Source organism: Perca fluviatilis, chromosome 9 (assembly GCF_010015445.1).
Source record: "Perca fluviatilis chromosome 9, GENO_Pfluv_1.0, whole genome shotgun sequence".
In the NCBI taxonomy this organism is placed as follows: Eukaryota; Metazoa; Chordata; class Actinopteri; order Perciformes; family Percidae; genus Perca; species Perca fluviatilis.
In genome coordinates, this window is record NC_053120.1 from 41,292,236 (window position 1) to 41,315,194 (window position 22,959).

Sequence of the window (22,959 nt, forward strand, 5' to 3'; positions counted from 1 at the left end):
TTGATTAATTGTATTGTATTTGCCAGTAATGCTTACACATTTATGCACTCCACTGTAACCAATACAACCAAACCAGTAGACAGCATAATGTGTCTGGTTAATTCAATTCATGAGTAACAGTGTGTGTACTTGTTATCTTATCATTCATTAGCATTGCAATTAAATCAAGTGTTATACTATGTGATCATATATGAAAAGAGTACTGCAGTTATCACAGATGTCTCTGTGTATGAGACAAACATCTATAAAAAATAAACTTAAATATTAAGGTAATACAGGTAATTAGTTACAGAATATGTTCCCATTGGAAATAGAAACCTGAATAGATTCCTTCTTTATAGGAACAAGTAATACACAAAGATATTTATCCATCTGAACTCTCATCTCAGATGCATGTAAAATATTGTGAGGTACCACACAACAGAGGTGTTTTAGCTGCCCTCTAGCTGTCCTCACTAAAACTTGTAATAAGTGAGTTATATTTTCAATATAATACCAATCATTAGCTTTAAAGCATCCGAAAACATCAGATATTTCCCTTTTGGATAATGTACATCTTAACTCCAACCAGTGAAGCACTAGGTAGGGAAGTGGGCCTACAGATATTGAGGTCAGTGTAGGCTGTGGCTTTCTCCTACTAACACAGCTTTGCTCCACACACTGTTCTTCAACATATTCTAGCAAAGCTTTGAGAGACACAGGGGCGCTCAGCAGGGTCACAGTAGTCCTTCAGGCCTCTTCTCCAGACTGTACTCCTGGGTCCGCTTTGCTTTCCACCCCAGTATCATCAGTAGGACGATACCCATGACCTTATAACCCACCTGTAAGCCCAAGTACCTGCAGCGGTCAGACACATAAAGACAAACGATTGTCAGCAGTGATTTGGATGTATTTCCTGTGTGTATATAATATGCGTAGTGAGTGATACATTTGTCTTACCGGTTCCTCAAGATGTTGTTGTCATAGTAACCACAGCTAAACCTCTTTCCACAAACATGCTTCCACCAGATACATGACGCATCAATGGCCGTCCCAAAGAGAGCAGGGGCAGGTAGCCAGGCTGAGAGGGGGACCGAAAACAGAGTACAGGGTAAACGACACACTTCTATCCCCATGTGGTTGAGCTGGAGGGGTACGTGTACCCCTAGGGGTACTTTTGAGTACTGCAGAGGCTATGTGAGATTCTTTTTTAAATATTAATTTAAAAACTATCAGTCTTGCCTTTTTCCTAAAAGAATTGCCTTTGCTAAATAGTCTCAGGAAGGAACTTGTTTTGGTGGAACATGTGTACGTTCCAAAGTAGTTTTAGTCGTGCGAGAGAAACCTCAGATTGGACAGATAGTCTAGCTAGCTGTTAGACAGACAGACAGATAGTCTAGCTAGCTGTTAGACAGACAGACAGACAGACAGATAGTCTAGCTAGCTGTCTGGATTTACCCTGCAGAGATCTGAGGAGCAGTTAACCATAGTCCTCACAAATCCACCGGAGGTTAGAACGCCAACACAGAGACAGAGGAAGGGGGACGCACATCCGGCTGAAAAGAGGGACATCCGGCAGAATTTCCACGGGCAACGGAGCAATCTCGGAAGTGGAAGGTCGTGGATATAGACTACTAGAGGGCAATCCAACTTTTGCTTAAAACGTACCGAGGAATGTAGTTCAGTTATGTTTACTTGTTGTATCACCATACAGCAGCCCCACATGCCATCACACTTAACTGTACAGAGTCCTTAAGTGTACAATATTAAATAAATAAGTCATTGTATATTTTTTATAGAAATTCACCTATAATTTGTGAGGTCCTTTAAGAAATTTGGAAAACTCGGGTCATTCATATGACATGTTATTTTATCATTCATATTTTCATCATGAAGAGTTTTCATGTAGTTTATTTTTATTTCATTATAGATCTTTCTATTTTAAAATAACCATTTTCAGTTATTAATTTATAATAGCATATTTCCGGTCAACACTTTTATTTCATGTCACATTATATTTTCATGATGCCACTTTTCATGTCACTTTTTTTCCAATATAAAATTCTATAATGAAATAAAGACATAAAACTGTTACTATAGACATAAAATTGATGAAATTATAATTTATAATAATTAATTTCTTTAATTACTACATCATTTATTGGTTCATTTATATGTTTTACACAATGGATTTCTGCTGCTTATTTCAGAATGTCTTTTAAAATATTTAATATTGGATACTGTGAGGCTCCATACAACGGTGAACTTTAGTTTTAGTTGAACTAAGAGGACATTTTGGGATTTGGAGGCTTTATTGGGCACTTTGACAAAAGGTTTATCGTTAATACAATCATTTTCATTTCAATCATGCATGAGTATAGAGGACTACAAACAAATAGCATTTGTGTCCTGACTTACCTAATACTCTCATGAGTAAAAATTGAATTCCTATAGCAAATGACTTCTCTTCGGAGGGAACACATCTGAAATGAACGGGAAGTGATATTAGAACGTGCACTTTCATACAATACAATACTGGACAACAGCAGCAGTGATCAATCAGTACACATGTTTAAAAAACAGTGATGTATTTAAAGAAAAAAAACGACACTTATTTTGTAGAAAATCACCAAATAAATCAGTTTGAGCATCTTTATGAAACCTTGCAGAACTAATTTCTCATCAAATCTCCCAACTTGTGTTCGCAGACTTTTTGCTTTTAATTCATTCTTAGCTGTCCTATAGCAAGAGCCTGGCGCACTAATTTTTTTACTTTTGTGTTTGACTTTTCATGGACTTCAAGAGGAGCCTTTCAGCTCAGTGTTTGACTGCAGCAGTCACTAAATGGATATTAAAGTCTCCGAAACGTGACAGAGGTCCACACTGGTTGGGGGAGAGAGAAGTAAAGATGTGCTAGGTACAACAGTTGTGTGGTCAGATTTGGATATATTTAACATACGTTTTGTAAAAACAGAAGATGCTAAGTCAATGCTACAGTATGTCATCTAATACAGTATTTGTTGGGTAAAATATAAACTTCATAACATCAATAGTAAGTGTTTGTACCAGGGAAAAGCAGATCATATCATCCATTACATTTATTTTGAAGATATAAAATATATATAACAAAAGAATGCTGTAACATATTGCCATCCTTCCTTACCTTAGCACCATCATGTACATGGGGTTGTGAGTGAGGCAGGCGATCAGTGAAGCCAGAGAGATGACCAGAATGACGGGGAGAAGAAGATGTGGGCAGCTGTTTGAACAGGGAGCAGGGCGGGCATTACTCTGGCTCCCAGATATACACCTGCAGTTGGTATACAGCTGTATCCACAAAGAAAGCAAAAGGAAATATAATAAATGTTGTTTGAAGAACATGAAATACAACATTATGCTTTTGTCATGTTGTACCACATCTGCTGTAATACTTATTTTCCCCACTGGGGATTGCAGTAAGACATTTTGGAAAATGCGCGTATTCTCTTTCTTGCTGAGTGTTAGATGAGAAGATCGACACCCTTCTCTCAGTGGTATTGATCTTCTCAGCAAGAAAGTGAATAAGTATATTTCCCTAGATGTCAAAGTATTCCTTTAAAAACTGGTCAATTTTTTTAAAGAGACAAAACAAGCAAATTAAGATGAATTGCTTTTTTCTGTGAAAACATGGAAAGAACTTTACTCGAAACAAGAGTATTACATGTTAAACAGTAAGAAAGGCTGAACACCATATACGGTTCTGTTGGTTTATTCAATCTCTGAACTCATCGGCTATTGGTCTGATGACGATTAAGCCTCTGGGGACAAATATTTTGGGGTTACAGTGTAGCCAGCATTTTTTTATAAAGCTAATAAAAAGCTACATTGTTGTCAGACAATAGTCTATTGGTTCCGAGATTGCATTTCGGCCAGTGGGTTCCGCATCTTTTGCTCTCCATACGGACCGTTTACTGTATGCAACCAAAGCCTGCTCCAACATGAATAGTCATCACCAATAATACTCGGACTACAAAGAGAAACCAGAATGCTTCCATCCATCCATCCATCCATCTTCATCCGCTTATCCGGTGTCGGGTCGCGGGGGGAGCAGCTCCAGCAGGGGACCCCAAACTTCCCTTTCCCGAGCAACATTAACCAGCTCCGACTGGGGGATCCCGAGGCGTTCCCAGCCCAGGTTGGAGATATAATCCCTCCACCTAGTCCTTGGTCTTCCCCGAGGCCTCCTCCCAGCTGGACGTGCCTGGAACACCTCCCTAGGGAGGCGCCCAGGGGCATCCTTAACAGATGCCCAAACCACCTCAACTGGCTCCTTTCGACGCAAAGGAGCAGCGGCTCTACTCCGAGCTCCTCACGGATGACTGAGCTTCTCACCCTATCTCTAAGGGAGACGCCAGCCCCCCTCCTGAGGAAACCCATTTCGGCCGCTTGTACCCTGGATCTTGTTCTTTCGGTCATGATAGAATGCTTCCCATATTCAAATTTTTTCCTGTTGCATTATATGCAGATATTTGTTCATAGAGATAAGGTATATTAAATAAAAATACAGAAATTGCACCTGATTGAATTCCACTTTCAGCTGTTCACTTGTGGACATATGAGTCCACAAAGAAGAGAAAATAATTATTCTGAGACTTAATTTATTGAGCTAGCTGGAACCATCACTGTCTGTGTTCGTACTGCAGTATTACACAGCGGGCGTATGTGCTGAGTCAATCGGACTAATACTCTATTAACAGTCATACAATCCACCCACTGGAAGATTATTCACAAGCTGTGACGTCTGAATACTGACGTTTTGTCTCTCTTAAAACACCTCCCAAATGCTCTGTGACTAATAAGCATTGATGGATAATGATTGTGAGCCACTTGCGCCCTGTAAGCAGAAGAGCAGTCTCTCTGTCTGTTCTAACTGCTCCTGCACTGGAAGCTCCTGGCTAATGTCTGGGACTTCATATCACTGCTTCTATGAAATGTGGGATCATTTGGCAGACCGTTCACAAAGTCTAAATACTGGGACACTGCCCCAAGATGCTGTGATCTCATTTCTGTCTCAAATCTAAAGAGGCATCTAAGGTCGAAGTCACTTCATGTTCCATGGATCTACTTAATAACACTGGAAAAACTGTTTAAAGCTCAAGTATACCCCCTGAAGAGCAGATTCAAAAACACTCTCAATGAAGCATATGTATTCCCTACAGCACTCTACTCCTACACAGTTAAAGGTTAATTACACCCTTACAGGCTGATTAACAGAACCAGTGCTAGGACAAGAACCAAAAATGTTTTTTCCCTCATCCCACACTAAGAAAATTATAGAAGATTATAGAAGAAAATTATACACTTGAAGACCCTGCTGTTAAAACAAATCATATGTAGTCATTGTTTTCTTTTCAATCAAGTTAGCATTCCTATCATGATTACTCTGCATCAGGTAATTTCATTCATTACTGCTGATGATTTATTATACAATGTTATTCTGGTGTTGCACAACTTTCCCCTAGATTTCAAAGGCAGCAGCAAAGTTGTTTCGACGTATTCAAAATTTTGTATCGGCCATATCGACATTAACAAATACCGTTCCGATACCAGTGTTTGATTAATAAGCAATATGCCTCACTGTGTGGAAGTGACCAGGATCATTGTTTTATGTGTAAGGCAACATCAGGCTTGACTTAAACCATGCTTTCCTAACTTTGTAAATGTAACACATAAATGCACAGATATAAATTTACTGAATTGTTATTTAATATTTAAATAATACTGTGCACCAACAAGTTGGTAAAAAATCTTCATAATTAACAGGAATTACAATTCAAGTGTAAAACTTTTAAATGCAGCAACAAATTGGTCAACTTAGTCAATTAGGCTGTGCTCGGACTGCAGGCAAAATTGACCCATTTTTTGGTCTAATGTCTGAACCAATGTATAAATGAAATATTTGTATATGTCTGGACGTCATTCATGCAACTCTGACGTCACTCTAGAGTGACCGTCGTCAAAATTCTGCGCAATTCCCAGAAACAGCACCCGGCTTTGACGCAAACATGGGCACAGTGGCCAAAGGTGGAATTGCAATTTTTTTCCCATAGACTTTACATGGCGAAAGACATGTCTATATATCAGCGAACTACATAACAATTTCCTTGGTTCTCTTTATACATCCATGGGTTTATTTTGATAAGCATTTCAACACGGTGCTGCGTGACGTGGTATTACTCATTTGCGCATGTGGGCGTGTCACTTTCAGGCCGTGCCCAGTACTGATGTGAGCCACATTTAAAAAAAATAATGTGAACTGTCACTCATCTGGAAAAAAATTGAGCGTTGAGTCCTGCAGTCTGAACATGGCTTTAGCTATCATTAGTATTTGTACTGTTGGAGGAAACCATGAACAGGTGCTTAGCGGAGGCACTGACCTGAACCCTGTGGGTGTTGTTGGGATCTTTGGTGAAGTTGGTGCAGCCCGCATGGCAAGGAGAAATATACTCGACACCATCAGAGCCACACACAGGGTTGAAGGCACTGGCAGGGCAGGAGCAGTTGGAGTAGCATAGGGGTAGAGACCTGTGGAGGGCAGAGAGAGGCAAACAAAAGCAATGTTTCATTAGCATGGGTTTGCTTTAGACTTAGACTACTACATCCTAGTACTTTGTGACATTACTCTAAGGTTTAAATATTATGCTTTTGATATGTTTTAGGTGTAATATATACATACATATTAAGTTATAAAGAAAACAGAAAGCAAATAAACAATGTAATGACTTTTGGAGGAAAATAAATAAAAATTCCTATGAGCATTATGTCAGATCATTGAAAGGTCCCCTGTGGACCACAAGTATGTGCAGTTATGTTTTTAGGAGCGGCCCCTGAATTATTTCTATCTTGTGCACACACACATGGACGTGCATTTGCATGAGCGTGGACAATGTAATACACTTTACTGTTACAGTTTCAGGCTATTCCACTGATCTACATGCAATGATAGACATGCGGCAAGAAATGTAGCAATGTGCCAACAAACGACAGGGAAGAGGAAGACCGCTAGCAGGCAAAACTAGGTGTAAACAATGCAGCGTTCAAAATACTGACACAAGCATGGATGTATTTTCATGGCTAGGCATGCAGTTGGAAGTAATGTTGAAAGGTAACATTGGCCTATTTTAGCCCAATTCATTCCCAATGGAATTATACTGTATCAAGTGTCCTGTCTATTCCCTGTATATGCTCCCAGATTTGATGAATGAGTATAAAAATGTACAGAAGTTCAAAATGTAATTGTTAGATATTTGTATCAATTTAAGGGAATTGGTACAAAAATGTTGAAGGTACACTAACTCATTTTATTACAGTGACCAATAAAATGCTAATAATTTCCTCCAAAATTTGAACTGCATTAACTTTGAAAACATAACTGAGCTGGTAGTACATTTTGGGTCTTTGGGTCTATAATGTGTTTTACAACAGGCTGTTTCTTAATTTAAATATAGTAAGAATACCCCACCCTCGTCACTCACCCATACTGTCCGATCTGGAAATAATTGACCTCTGAGACTTTCTGTGTGGGGCAGCCCATGAAGAAGAGAGGGATACAGAGGAGGGTGGACATAGTCAGCATGGCCACAGAGAAGCGTGGGATGGTCTTCAGAGAGAGACCTGCCTTCTTCATGATGACCCCGCCAATCAGCATCCCCACAGCTACTGCTGGCAGATTCACAGCACCTGGGAACCATGATTATGAATCATAATTATTGTCTACTTAAGATGTCCAAAGGAGTTTTCTACACATTGTGTGCCATTTTATTTCTTTGCTGACACCCTAGTCTCGCATCTCCACAGCGCTGGGGAGTAAGGTCACAGATACATTCTGGGATAGGAGAAAAAAAAGCTCTGGGTTGTTTGCTGCTCTTGGGCGCTAAGTTGTAGCAACAGTGCCTCTGCTCAAAAGTCTCAGGATGGAACTTGTTTTGGTGGAACATTTGCACCCTGCAAAAGGAAAATGCCACATAATGTATGAAATAAAGAGTGTCCATTAAAGTGCTTTAATGTATACCATGCTGTACGTTACTTTGAATTATTCAACAACTGACAATGAATGCAAGCTGAAACCTGAAAACATTAGTCTTTTTCCCTTTTTTTTGTTTTTTTGTTTTTTTTGTTTCGTAAATGTCAGATTGTCTGTCATTTCTGTAGTATTTATTTTTTGTATTATTGTCGACTTCTGTTATTGTCATTTCTGTAGTACTGTTACTTTCTTCTCTATACATGTTTATTGGTTTGTCTATGGTGTCTATATGTTGTGACAAGGGTGCGTAATGAATGACTACATGAATTTCCCCTTGTGGGATAATAAAGTTTACCTTGAGCAGTTGACTTAAAGGGCAAACGTATTCTATTATAGGATCCTTTCCTGAAGCTTTGCACTCCTTCAGTACCTACCGACTAGCAGGCTGCTGTAGGCGGCTGAGGCGCTGTACTGTCGCTCCAGGAACTTGTTGAGGAACGTAGCGAGACCTGCAATCACTGAGGAGAAGCAGCACTGGGCCAGGACCAGCATCATGAAGAGAGGGCTCAACAGGAGGTGGACAAACATTCTGGGGAACACTGATCAGACACAATCACATACAGACACACTGATTATTACACTGATAGTGGAAATGACTTCAGTTAAAAACTCTCACTTATCGGTTAGAGAACATGTTAAGAATATAAAGCTATGTGGAGTCAGTTTGTGGCTCTAACAGGTGGAACCTTTACACTGTGAATACAATAAACTTACTTTTCAGGAAATCAAGTAAAGAGGTATCTGGCTTCTTGAAGTCATCATTCATGTCAGTTTCACTTCCACCCACCTGGAAAATAGCATGCAGTATGAATTGTATAGGCACATATATGCTGTGTAATCAATACAAGGGCATGTCCAGTAATCTGGAGGATCGCTTGCAAACCCCATCAGTCCTGTTCTTACTTGGAAGAAATGAATTATCAGTTAAAACCTCAAAGGTTTCTTTCTTTCACCTCTTCCCGCCCCCCACAACCCCCGTCTCTTCATGCATTCATGTGACGTGGGAACATTAGACTGAATTGACAGCTCTGTGCAATAGCTCCACAGTGTTCGTGCAATCAAAATCAGCCGAAGCTGTCAAACACCATAATGGAAGATTTCGGTAGAGTTTTTGTCCCTCAAAGACAACTTTCTGAGGCTTTTTCAAACTAAAATACACACTTTTAATTTGAATGTGTGTTTTATAAGAAACCAAACATTTAAATGCCACATCTATCACACACCACATGCTATCAGATAACCTCTAGTACCCCTTCATCAAAACCGCCCGCCATGTTCCAAATGTGTTCATTTCAATTGATTTTAGAGTGGATGTTAAAGAGATATTTTGCTGATTTAAATCCAGCTCTGTGTCATGGCAGTGTGGCCAGTGTGATTAGATGCACGGTGTTTAGCTTCCCTCCGTGGTGCCATTTCAGTCGATCTTGACGGACCTCCATGAAGCATTTTGCCTCACCCGGCAGATCTCAGCACCCCCACCTGCTCCGTGTTCCGTGCACCAGCGCCTCAGAGGGAATCCAAATACTGTATATCTGAACACAATGCCAACACTGCCACTGCCATGACACAGAGCTGGGTTGAAATCGGCAAAGTATCCCTGTAAGTAGCACTCTTTACAACAACTATTTTTACCAGGTCAAGTGCTGGACAAAGCTAAAAGAGCCAAATATGGTTTCACAAGCATGTGAAAGGCCTTATCTTATCTATGACTAATGTTTTCTGCAGATTGTTTAAAATGTCAAAATAATTAAGTTGAAATTAGTTTTTGGGAATTGAAAAGTGTTTATATAATATGCCAGTTATAATGTGGAGTTATATTTTAACATTGAGAAACCTTTTGTGCCTTCAAGATAGTAAAAAAAACAGAGGAACATTTTAATGCAATGCTGCCATAAAGCCACTAGGTGTCAGTAAAAAGATATGAGAAAATGAGCGCTATACTGTGTTTTTCACAATCCACAGATACATTCAATGAATGAACAGAGCTGTTTTGTTCTAAAAGAGCTCTGTGAGTGAGAGTGTGACTTACATTATCTTCTGAAGGCATTCCACGAGGGAAGAAGAAGTAGGGGATGGAGGTGAGAACCAGGCAGCCGGAGGTGAGGAGCAGGCCCATCCACCAGGCACCGACCCAGCGGGGATCACTCTGCATCAGCTCTTGTTCAGCTCCTGCAGGAAACACCGCTGAACACTTAGACACGACAGTCAACCATCTTTCTTGCTGTAACCGGTCTATAAAATATCTTTGGGATGGAAGATTACCAAAACCAGTTTTGTCCACGTCCACATAGAACCGCAGCATGACTGCGCCCAGCAGGTATCCAACGGCAGGCCCGAATACAGATACAGCAAACAGGATGGCTGCGAATGATAAAGAGTTTCTGAAGTACTGTTCAGCTTTTTTAATTGTCTTGACAAAGATAAGTTTCCATATTTTTGTGTGTCAAAAATTTGTTATTCACATGGCATTATTCTTTGACAAACTGTTAACATATTGTGTAGGTTTATTTTGGATAGGATAAGATTATTATCCCGAAGGAAATTTCTCTTGGACAAACAAACAATATCTGCTGTTTAAATGATTCAACACAACGAGGAACATACATACATGCATACATGCATACATGCATACATGCATACATACATACATACATACATACACACATACATACATACATGCTCATGTTGCATGCAGAGATTGCCACTAGCCAACACAATTGCACACTGCCCGTTGTACAACACATTATGCAGTAATGGCCTTAAATCTGAAAAAAGGTTCTCTTTACAAGAGAACCAATCAGGTTTAGTCTCTTTACCATGGCTCTGCCCTGCTCTGTGACTGTGGATAAAGTGGCTGAAAATAAATCATAAAAAGCTGCTTAATCTTAATGTTAAAAACCTGAAAATGCATTATTAGAAAACATTATAAATGACACTGAAACACACTGCTGGAATACTTTTATGTATCTTGTTTGAACTTTGTGAAAAGCTAATATTTAATGTTCGCTGGGATGATTTTAGGTTTCTAGCTGCTAGTGGCTGAACATTTTAGAGAACTCTCCTAACTGAGGTTGTGTCTGTTTATAACTTTTGTACTGCAGCCGACACTGTGATTGAAAGAAACTACATTCAGAGCTCTGACACTGATGACTCTATCTGGTCCAGATAAATAGGGTAGATGTGAATTTGTGAGCAGAAAAGATATCAAAGAAGATATTAAAGAAGAACAGCAGAGAGACAGACTGCCCCAAACAGAAAGAACTGTAGAACAAGGAGAGAAAACATCTGCTAATTAGAGAGGCATAATGTTTTTAGATTGTTGCTGTTTAACTAAACCTTTATGAACTATATCAAAATCTTTGATGTTAAATTAAAAACATGTTTCTGTGCCCATATATATATACATATCTCCCTTCACAAGTTGATGAGTTGATTTTGTGTATTAAAACAAACAGGACTAAACTGTCTAAATGTTTCATAACAGAATCATTGCTTTCTGCAGAAAATTAAAGCATATAGAAACCCCCTTTTAAAAATGTGATAGGATTTTCATATTATATATTTAGAATACACTAAGGTAGCCAGATGCTTTTTCTTTATGCCTATCAGTCTTGCTATTTGGAATATGAAACATTTGAACCTTATTACCTGAAAAATACTTTTAAAACCAAATTTTCATTTAAAAAATGAAGTCACAAAATACCAATGTTAAAAAGTCTGTATATTAAAAAGCTTTTTGTAACATGCAGAATCACCCAGGATAACACCATGAGCCTCAGACTGTGTTCACTTCATCTTACTCTCACCTATGTAAAGAGGGGAGTTGCCAGGCCCAGCAAAATCATCTATGTAGGAAATCCCAAAGGGCTGGATGGGCACCGAGCCCACGCCAAAGAGCAGCTGGGCGCTGCCCATGAGCAGCCACAGGTTGGTAGTGTCGGCCAGGCGCCTGGTCTCGTCGCGGCCACAAGTCTCCAGGCCGCTGGAGTTCCTCTGAAAGTTACAAATGTCATGGCGATCTGGATCACAGCAGGTGGTCACACATGGGCGGAGAAGGGAGGAGAAGGTGGGGGGGAGAGTTAATGACAAGCCAGTGGATGCAGATGTCCAACTCCTTCTAATTTCCTGAAGCTTCTCTGGCCCTTCACTGACACTCTGTACAACGCCATGGGGGTCAAAATAAAGACGGAAGAGGGAGATTGTTGTTACAAATTAGATTAGAGTTGTTCCGATACGATACCAATATTGGAAATGGCTCCGATGCTGCCTTACATGCTGGTATGGGCGAGTACGTGACTCTACGCACGATCCAATATAACCAAAAAATGTAATTAGTAGTTAACTTTATATTTGTTCTTTTTCCGTTATGACTGTCAAACTAGATAATAAAAAGAAAGTTTTATGGCATTCATTCTCTGTATTTATTTGTTCATGCTTTACAAAGGAAAGAGTTTTAAATGTATATATATATATATATATATATATATATATATATATATATATATATATATATATTTTTTTTTTTTTTTTTTTTTTTTTTTTTTTTTTTTTAAAACGCACTGGTTTCGGATTGGTACTCAGTATCTGCAGATATGCAAGTTCAGGTGTCGGGAAGGGAAAAAATAGTCAGAACATCTCTACATGAAATGCCCTGGAGGGAACTCTAATCTTAGAAACTTTCAGGGAGTGCATAGATATTCTGAAATTTCTTTCTGATTTATGAAAAGTTCAGCTGGAGAGCACTGGCAAGGCTTTCTAAATACATCATTTGCAGCATAGTACAGAAAGTCAAACAGCAGGTACTTGTTTGACTCCTGCTGAGTGCTATGGAGCCTTTGCTGAGGAGTTGCTGCAGGGTTCTAGACGAACCTTTAAGTATAGTCTCATAAATTGCATTGACATATTTGTACATTCATAAGTCCCCTGGTCTGGACTGAGTCACACTAGCTGTCACAGCGGGGCCAGTGGAGACAGTACATTCTTACTGTGTAAAACAGAGTCGTATTCGTAGGGCTGGGACAAGAAGTGAGGTAAGGTCAGGATCATGGCGCTGACAGCCATCAGTAGTCCACCGATTCCAATGAAGCGAGGACGGTGGACACGATTTCCAAAGTAGCTGATGAACACTATCAGCACACTGTTACTGATCTAAGAGATGGACACAAACACATGCTTCAAAGAGGAGCCACAGGGAGCACTTTCTCTTTCACATTTAATGCATTAAATTGCAGGTGTCACAGTTTTCAAACATTACTAATGGACTCTCGTACTAAATATGGAAGTGGCCAGGGTTGCACTGCATGGCAAGATTTTAGACCCTTTTTAGGGGGGCTTAAGCCCTCTGTTTGGTCTTCACCAACTCCTGAGAGTTTTTCTTTGTAGTTTATTTAAATAGGGACAGATACAAAAAACATAGATTATTACATAAATAACAATCCGATGCCTGTATCACAATGTTTATAGCCATGGATAATTCGCAACACCTGTCCCTAGGAGGGCTTTTAACAGTTCAAATAATAAAAGGAGTCAAATTTTTACAGTGAATACAATAAAATGTCCAAAAAAACAGTTAACAGCAATAAAAATAAGTGTAGTAAATAAACACATTAACTCGGACTCACACAGATGCACACCTCACATATACACAGCTATACATTTCATATGGCATCATCACACTGCTGCTGCTGTATTAACCATGCTTTTACTAGTTTTTTAAAGGTGGACAATTTGGGTATAGCCTTTATATTTGTAGGAAGCCAGTTCCACAGTTTGGCTCCTTCCACAGAAAAAACATGTTGGGCAAAAGAGGTTTTACAAAATGGAATTTTACAGTCTCCACATGCAGCAGCTCTTTACAAAGTGTCTCAGGTGCAAGTCCAGCTAAACATTTAAAAAACAACTGTATGTATCTAAGATTAACAAAATTAACAAAGTTTAAAATTGTATATATTTATTTAAAATGTAACAGTGATGGAATTGAATGGGCTTGTTATCTAAAATGTTTAGGGCACGGTTATAAAGCCCCTCAATAGGCTTTAGGGTAGTTTGGCTAGCCTGGGACCAAACAGTGGTACAGTACGACAGATGGGACAGGATCATAGTGCTCAGAAAGACATGAGCACATTCAAATGTTAAACTGCTCCTGATCAATCTGAAACAATTCATACTGACCTTCATTTTTCTTGAGATGGTTTTAATATGACTTTTGTAATTTAGCTGAGAATCTAAAATCACTCCTAAATATTTTTCTTCTTCTACTTGATCGATGAGTTCACCATTCATTTTAATGTTAAGGTTATTTATTATCTGCTTTCTTGTTATAGAAAAACACATAGATTTAGTTTTCCTCAGATTAAGTGTTAAACATGATTTGTTTAGCCAATCAGACACTTTCTCTAGACTTTTAGTCAATGTACTGCCGATAACAACAGGGCTCCTGCCGGACACATAAACCACAGTGTCATCGGCATACATCTGAATGTCAACTTCAGGACATACTTCAAGCAGCTCGTTCACATACAGGCTGAAGAGAACAGGCCCCAGTATGGTTCCCTGCGGGATTCCGGTTGTAATTTTACATGGGGCAGACTTTGCATAATCAATAACTACACATTGTTCTCGACCCTGTAGATATGACTCGAACCACAATAATGCCTGGTATGATGTATTATAAGATGATAGTTACGAGATAAGACGGCTATGATTTACAGTGTCGAATGCCCTCTTTAAGTCCAGGAATACTGCACCAAAAAAAATCACGGTTTTTTTTTTTTGGGGGGGGGGAAAAATTTTTTGGGGGGGGGGGTTTGGTTGGAACCCTGTTGTGGGGGGTGTGTTTAGTGGTGTATTTCTAAATATTGAGTTAGTTGTTCTGAGACAATTATTTCTAATATTTTTGACATTACCGGAACTAGACTGATTGGTCGATAGTTACTAACATCTGTGGTGTTCCCGGACTTAAAGATTGGTTTTACCAGTGACTTTTTCCAAGCATCTGGAAATATTCCAGTTTTAATAGAGACATTTATAATGTGGGTCAACGGTTGAATGATAACTTGTGCATATTTTTTGAGGAAAGTTGCGTCTATGTTATAGTTATCTTTCGATAAATTGGCATTCAGCTCTGAAATAGCTTTCGATACCACTGCCTGATTCACTTCTCTAATTTTAAAGAAATTCTCATTCTCTGATGACAATGTGTTAAAATTTATACTATTAGGCTCGCCATCTAAAAAGTTAGAAGCAAGATCTTGTACAGATTTAGTAAAAAATTTATTAAAAGCATTAGCAACTTCAACAGGGTCTGATATGTCCTTTCCTTCACATTTTAGTTCATATGAATTATTTGTATTTACATTAGACTTAATTAAACTGTTTATTTGTTTCCACATGCTTTACAGTTTCCTTTCGTTTCAGTTAGAATTTTCATATAATAATTTGCTTTTAAGTTGCGCAATTCTTTTACTACTTGATTTCGTAAACCTTTAAATAACATCAGATCTGTGTCGTATCTGGTTTTAAGATAGGTTTTTAGAGCAAAATCTCTTTTTTTAATTAGCTGTCGTACTGCATCACTTACCCATGGAAGCTGTAACTTTCTTTGTGGCATTTTACATTGTTTTAAGAACTTATTTAAAATATTACTCATTGTAGAGTAAATAGTAAGTAAATATATCACAACACTCGTTCACTTGACTATGTTGTGAGACTTCATCCCAATTTGTGTTTGCCAACTCATTCTCAAATTTAATAACATCCTTGCGGGGAATTATTAACTTGGTTGCCTTTCGGTCATATTTATATTCATTTAGACATTTTTTTGAAAGTTTTCTGGAAATTAATATCATGTTATGATCTGATAAGCCACACACCAGATTGTATGTTTTTAAAACTCTTTCCGGCTTATTTGAGAAAGCTAAATCTATTGCTGTCTGTGATGTTTTTGTCAAGCGAGTCGGTCCATTTACAAATTGATGAAAGTCATATTTTGATATTAAGTCTTTGAGTTGTTTCCTACTGGATTTATTTAACCAATTAACATTAGTATCACCATAAATAAGTACCTCACTGTTCGGTTTAAAAGATTTGAATTTTTTTTCCAAGTTTCGATAAAAAGTTTGTAGGCAACTAGATGGTGGATTATACACCACAAGGATGTTAAAGATCATGCGTGAGGATAGAGCCACATTTACACAAAGACTTTCAAGTGATAAAGATTCATCTAATTGAACTTCCTTGGTCTTAAAGGAGTCTTTAATGTAAGCCAGTACTCCTCCTCCTCTACCAGTAACCCTGTCCTTTCTATAGCACTTATATCCCGGCACTTCTATCATTGAGGTGGGGATTTTATCATGCATCCATGTTTCACCTATGCACAAATAGTCTAGATTGGAACCAGTTAGTAAAATTCTAATTTCATCACATTTTGAATACAGGCTTCTAATATTTAAATGCCCTCCTAAAATACCCTTAGGCTTTAAGGGTAATCTTTAAGGGTAAATCTTTAGCTGCTAAATGCTCCACTATGGTTGTGTGCTGGTTTGTTTGAGCATTTTACCTAAAAATTGAAAAAGCAGCTGCCTGCAGAATCTGGAAACCAGGTTGATGAGCAAGTGAAGCAAACAGTAATGCTGAGGGCCATAAAACCTCAACAATGAGCAGAAAGACACTTAAAAGCTCTGTAATGCTACGGGGTGACATCATTTAGAACAGCCCCTTTTCCATTACAGATAGTCATTTGATCCATTGTTAATATTGAAATATCTATCGTAGCAGCTTTAAATATCCACTTTAAAAGAAATCTAAAACTAAAATCTTTTCATCTGTGTTTTTTCATAAAATATCATACAATCATATCAGATCATGTAAATCACATTAGAACTCAGCCAAGGTGCAGCCAAATTCTGAGAAGATCTGAGCTGCAAAAGAATTCAAAAGCCCAAAGGTATCATACGTGAACTTGGTGATTTCATTTGTGACCCATGCTCATGCATACTTGGAACAACTGGAAAAGATTTAACTGTGTGATGGATTTAAATCCCACTTGAGCATAAAACAATCCCACCACAATAAGCACGTACGGTACATTTTATCATTTCCTTGACCCCACGTATCTGTAATAAAACTGTTCCAAAATACTTGAGTCTGGCTTAAATTCAGTAAGTTTTATTTTGACTTGTTGCTTGTTCTCCAAATCCTCCTCTGTCATCGGAATCCTTGAAATAAAGCTATCACGATTTCAGGCTGGGTGAGGGTATGTTATTGTTGGCTCCTACCTCGTGGAGAGAGGAAATGGTTCCTGAGGAGTAGCTGCTGAGGCCGTAGCGTCTCTCGATTGTGCTGATGGTGCTCTTGAAGTAGGAGCTGTACAGCAGCTGAGAGAACTGCAGGAGGCCGTGGCACAGGACAAACAGCTAGGGCAGACAGACAGACAGACAGACAGGAAAATAGGTAAACGTCATAAATGTCAAGTGTCTTTTGTAGGGCTGGGTACCAAATTCGATCTGACGGAATTGCCTCTAAAGTATCGAGTATTGAAAAATGCCTCATCATTAAGTACCCAATTTCAATACTTAAGGAGTAAATCTCATCAGCGTCAGTGAGCCAATAAGCATGCAGCATGCTTCTACCAAGATCTAATCATGATTGGCTGTCTAACGTTACATGTTGTAGAGACAGGCAGGAAAAACTCTACGTTACACAGAGACGGGGCTCACTCATGAAAAATAAATAAAAAGATTTGTGCCGTAATGGGTAATGTTGTAATGTAGTTTTGTTTTATAAAATTGGTATCGAAAATCGATCGTTTAGGAACCGGTATCGAAGTCATGGTATTGGTACTGGTACCGGGATGGAACATTTCTGAACGATACCCAGCCCTAGTCTTTGTGCCATTTTCAGCTACAAGAGACGCTTGGCTGCACTCACATCGAGGCAGATCTGACTCAAAGCCTAAAACATTTTCCTCCCATATTCCACCAATTCAGAGGAATAACATTTTCATCCCATATGTGATGTCTCGGAAAAATACCGGAGGACACAACACAACCTTCCTTAGTCACACGCTAACAAGATGTCAAGTTCACCCAATGGAGTGCATACTTAAACATCAGAGAAGAATACTATCTTTGCAACGTGAAACAGCTGCTTCACAAAACACATGGTACATGTTCCAAGTAGCAGGGCATCAGGCCTGGACTCGTTCACATTCATTTACATTCACACATCTCAAAGACATGAAACAACTTTCTTATGGCTACAATGTACATATTGTAGACAGAAAATAGATGGATTAAATGACTGAATGAGGTGTAAAATGAGGCCATATGTATATATATATATATATATAAATCATTAAAACGGATTTATTAACAAGCAGCATTTTAATGTTGTAGCTGGTTGATATGATAATTTTAACAACTGTTAGGTAATCCCTACCAATGCATCATATTCATATATCAAAGCAGTTATTCATCTGGTATTCTCTCCAAATGCTCAAAAAAGTTTCAGAATCATTGTCAATCTCTTAGTCTGAAGTGTATATATGTGTCTCTGATTGTATGATTTTGTCTCTTGGACTCTTCTCTTCACATCCAAAGAGGTGGAAAGATCAATGGCGCCCACTGGACGTGCTCCCATTTATCTAGAAGACCCTCCTTTGCTTGGGGGGGGTCATGAATGCACAAATGACGCTGAACATACGTGTAGAGATTAAGAGTGAATTTGCAATGAAAACAGCGATAAATCCAAGCTTTCAGATTGTTTGCCGGCTGCTAGGCCAGCTGAGGGAGAATAAATAAATGTGTTTGACTCAGAACACTTATTACTTCTATTAAAGCTTGGCTTTATGGTTTGTTAGCACACACAATAGATGCTTTTACACTCCTGCTAATATTTCATCCTCATTTTGTATCAAATGAATCCATTTGCTCAGGGAGGCAAAGAGCCTCCTTTGTTTGTGATTTAGATTCAAATAAAAAGTTAGTGGTTCACGAGTGCTTCTTTAACCACGGCTTCAGGTCAACTTAAAATCCACTTGAGCCTTTAACGAAGTGGGATTTATATTTTTATGCAGATAACGCTTGATACAAACATTATGTTTCAGAGACAAGTCTCTGGCTTCCTGACTATTTGGCTTTTAAACTCTTGGGCCACACACAAAACACAACACATAATAATAATAACACATCCATCAAAGTGCAACATTTCACCATTAGCATGAAAATCAGCAAAAACCAGTTGCTCCCAATTAATATTAATGATAAAATACAGCATGTCTATTTTTCTTGATAATGGAATATTGCCCACTTGGATCAGATCTGCCTAGAGTATTCTAACATGAAGAAACATTACAACTGGTGCTCAGCACTACACTGTGTCAACACTGGGTCCCACTGTGAAGACGCAGGATTTATTATTTAGCCACACTGTTAATACAAGTGATTTAAGCCTATTTGATGTTGGCAAGCAGGGAAGCGGTGGTGCAGATTTGAATCCTCTGTAGATTATGTACATATTTATCCTTTTTGAACACTCTCAGCTCCTTCTCTCTGGACGTCATTGTCCCAGCCTTCGACCCTGCTGCGAGGGGAAGAATTGAGGGAAGTTTATACTTGAATTTGAAAGCTTTTATTTCAGGGACACGTGTTGTAGCTATGACACTGGATATAAATAGGGTTTTTTTTGCTACAAAAAACACCTGGTCAAAACTTGAAATAAAGGAAAGGCTACGGGTATGAAGTCTCCCAGGATACTTAAAAGAAACAGCCACAGAATCACCTCCCTTCATTGTGAAACAGACATAAAAAGGTTTTGCTGCTTTGCTCTTTGGGAAATATGCTTATTCACTTTTTTTTGCAGAGAATTAGATAAGAAGATTAAAATCACTTTCATGCCTCTCCACTTAATATAAGGCTACAGCAAGTAGACGGTTAGCTTAGCCTAAAGGATGGAAACAGCTAGCTTGGCTATGTCTGAAGGTAGGAAATCAAGCCTGCAGGCACCTCTGAAGCTAATCAGTACAACAAGCTGAAGTGTCAAAATGACAGGTTATGGATTTATGTGGGCCAAGTTATTTCTTGGCTGGGAGCAGTGACTTCCTCAAGTCTTGTTGCCTGGCACGTAAAACCACAACCTGTTGTTTTTACACTTCAGTTGTACAGATTAAACAAGCAAGATATAATGTGTTAATAAGAGTGTTTTAGCTTTTTAGCTTTTATAGAGCCAGGTTATCCGTTTCCCCTTTGTTATGTAGTAGCCTAAAAGTGTGTTCAGACCAAGCGGCAACTTCCGGGCCTGAGAAGTGAAGCCAATGGAGATGCCAATGTGTGTCTCAAACCTGCATTCTATCTCGTTTCCAGCAGGGGGCGACTCTACTGGCTCCAAAAAGAAGTCTGATTGCATAAAGGGCCAATGGCCGACATGATCCTACTTCTCACTTGATTTATACCCTCAGTAAACATTTTCCTAACAAGTTCAAGCTCTCAATCGCTAGTTTCAGGTCTTCTTCAATACAGCGTGATGCTCATTTAGTAAATGATGGTCCCATTTATTGTAAAAGAGACGATAAAGCAGGGGCGTGGCTACACGCCGACCTGTCAATCACTAACTAACTAACTAAGCAAGAAAGCGAATAAGCGTATTCCCCAAAACGCTTAACCATGACGGAACATGAGCCACGTGCTCAGGTGCTCAGAAGCTCAGAAGCTCAGAAGCTCAGAAGCTTTCCAACATTTCTTGTCCCACTGATCAGGATGTAAACATGAAGTGTCCCCAAGCAGAAACTTGGCTCGGATGTTTGCATAGATCTCCGTACGGAGAATTTGATGGTGAAACCTGGGTGTAGCCACAGCAGATAAGCACAAAGTTGTTAAAAAACAAACAGAATGTCCTGATGAAACTACAGAGAGCAAGGCGCTGTGCAGCATGTACTAGTGTCAAGAAAAGATGGATCAATATGATCGCTTCCTCTGAAATCATTTTTGACCAGCTGGCTCTGCTGAGTGCAAAGTGATTTAGTTTCCTGTGAAAAGCAATTTTCTACTCTTTTGTTGCAGTTGCTAGACGGGAGGCCAACAGTACTCAAGAGTTCTAGCGTTACAGTTTGACGCAATTTCAAAGATACTCCTCTGCTTCCACTTCTCACCGCTGTAAGAATGACTTGCAAAAATGTATGACATATTACCTGCTGCTTCGCCTGCTTTTATTAAGAACTACTCCCATTATGCAAACATACTGTTATATAGCTTTGAACTTCACATGCATTCATACTGTGCAGGATGGGCAAAAGGGCCATGAACTCTCAAAGTGAATAATGTGATGATGTCTGTAGATTGAGCCATACTGTTTCACCGCCCTCCACTCTCTCTATATTTGTACATCTCGGTTTCAACAGAGGTGGGAGGTGGGGTGGGGGCTTTAAAGTGAAGACTTCAAATGATAAATAGAAGATTTGCAGTAACTGGACCCACCACAGTCTGTATGAGAATGCTTAAGGTAAACACAAAGAAAGCTTTACCTTCTGGGAATTCAGAAGTCGCTTTAGTGGTGTCCTCCAAGCTTACAGAATATAGGTGTATTAGTCATGCTTCATTCACACAACACAACACCAATGAAGAAGACATGTCATGGAGTTTTGCCTCATTATTACTCACAGCCCTGGAACAAACTGTTTCTCTCCCATTATTGCCATACAGTGAAGTACAAATTCTCCTTTTGGCACTCAGTGCTGGAATATATTTCTCCCACAAGTCAGTGTTCAGTGAGACTTTTAATATTGGAGCTTGAGGTGCAGAAAATGGACCAAACTTTGAACTGGATACAGTTCAAACAGAGACTCACCAATGTATTAAATGATAGAAACATAAAACTGTCAACATTTACTCCAACCAAATCCATCTGAAGCTGTGTGGGATTTCTAGAGGTGAACAATGGCAATTCATCTGTTGACAGAACATGTAGGCTATTTGCAACTGTTGTGATAATTGATTGTTATTTTCAATGCCAAACATTCTCTTGTTGGAGGCTCTCAAATGTGAGATCTTGCTGCTTTTCTTGGTCTTACATTACTGTAAACTGAATCATTGGATGGGGGGGGGGGTTAGTCAGACAAAACGTTTGATCATTTCACCGTGGGCTCTAAAATATTGATGGGCATTTTTCAGCAATTTGTGATGTTTTACACATCACAAATTACAGATTAAACATCACGACAATAAGTAGCAGATTTTATTATAGTGAAAACAATCGTTAGTTGCAGCGCTTTTTTATTTTTTTCATAAATAAAGGCTAATTATTGACTTGACATTATCATTAAAACAATTCAACCCACTGTATTGTTTTGAACGGGTTGATGGAACAGTAATATCTTTTTAATCAAAAATCAAACCTCCTCGTTGCTCCGTCTAACAGGTTTGTCAAGGCAACCCAAATACATACTTATAATAAAATCTTTTTTAGACATAATGACAATAAGACTAAGATGGAGCTCTGCAACACTGTGCTCAGGTTTTTAGAGAAAAAGAATCCCCATGAAATCACTTGTCTTTTTGTTGTTGAGTATTATTATGCAATCTTCTCAAATAAATCTAGCTCAAATGGTTCCATAAACAATGAGGGACCAAGAGCTGCGGGTTCAAACCGGACCGGTTCTAGTAGCGGTGCCTACCTTTATGCTGCGGAACCGCGTCTTGGTTCTCTTCATGTCTTTGGAGGGAAGTAGGTCCATTAGTGTAGCTCGTGTCCTAGCGCGCTCCACTGAGCTCCGGGAGTCCGCTGTCACAGCTTGTCTTAGTTCCCCCGGCCCCGGGGAGTGATGTCATGTGACTCAGCCCTCAGCTCCACGCGCAAATGTTTGGGAAGTTGTGAACGGAGAACACCGAGTCCCGCGCACACAGTCTGAGTCACGCGCGAGCCTGTGA

At 39.1% G+C, this 22,959-nt stretch overlaps 1 protein-coding gene across 1 annotated transcript; it reads right to left on the bottom strand.

Moving 5' to 3' along the window:
* slco2a1 (solute carrier organic anion transporter family, member 2A1) lies at positions 1 to 22,892 on the bottom strand. The gene is made up of 14 exons (XM_039810860.1): positions 22,707 to 22,892; positions 17,317 to 17,454; positions 13,027 to 13,189; positions 11,848 to 12,060; positions 10,304 to 10,402; positions 10,071 to 10,210; positions 8,756 to 8,828; positions 8,416 to 8,580; positions 7,494 to 7,698; positions 6,396 to 6,543; positions 3,143 to 3,306; positions 2,398 to 2,462; positions 940 to 1,060; positions 1 to 837 (listed from the first exon to the last, which is right to left on the bottom strand). Exons 1-14 carry the CDS (start codon positions 22,764 to 22,766, stop codon positions 717 to 719), a joined length of 1,875 nt encoding a protein of 624 aa, XP_039666794.1. The 5' UTR covers positions 22,767 to 22,892; the 3' UTR covers positions 1 to 716.
* Between the last annotated feature and the right edge of the window lie 67 nt (positions 22,893 to 22,959).

Coding starts and splice junctions, on each gene's coding strand:
- slco2a1 (XM_039810860.1), bottom strand. CDS start 22,766: ATGGACCTACTTCCCTCCAAAGACATGAAGAGAACCAAGACGCGGTTC. Junction 8,829..10,070: donor GAATGCCTTCAGAAGATAAT/GTAAGTCACACT, acceptor GCTATTTTCCAG/GTGGGTGGAAGTGAAACTGA. Junction 1,061..2,397: donor TTTACTCATGAGAGTATTAG/GTAAGTCAGGAC, acceptor TCCCCCTCTCAG/CCTGGCTACCTGCCCCTGCT.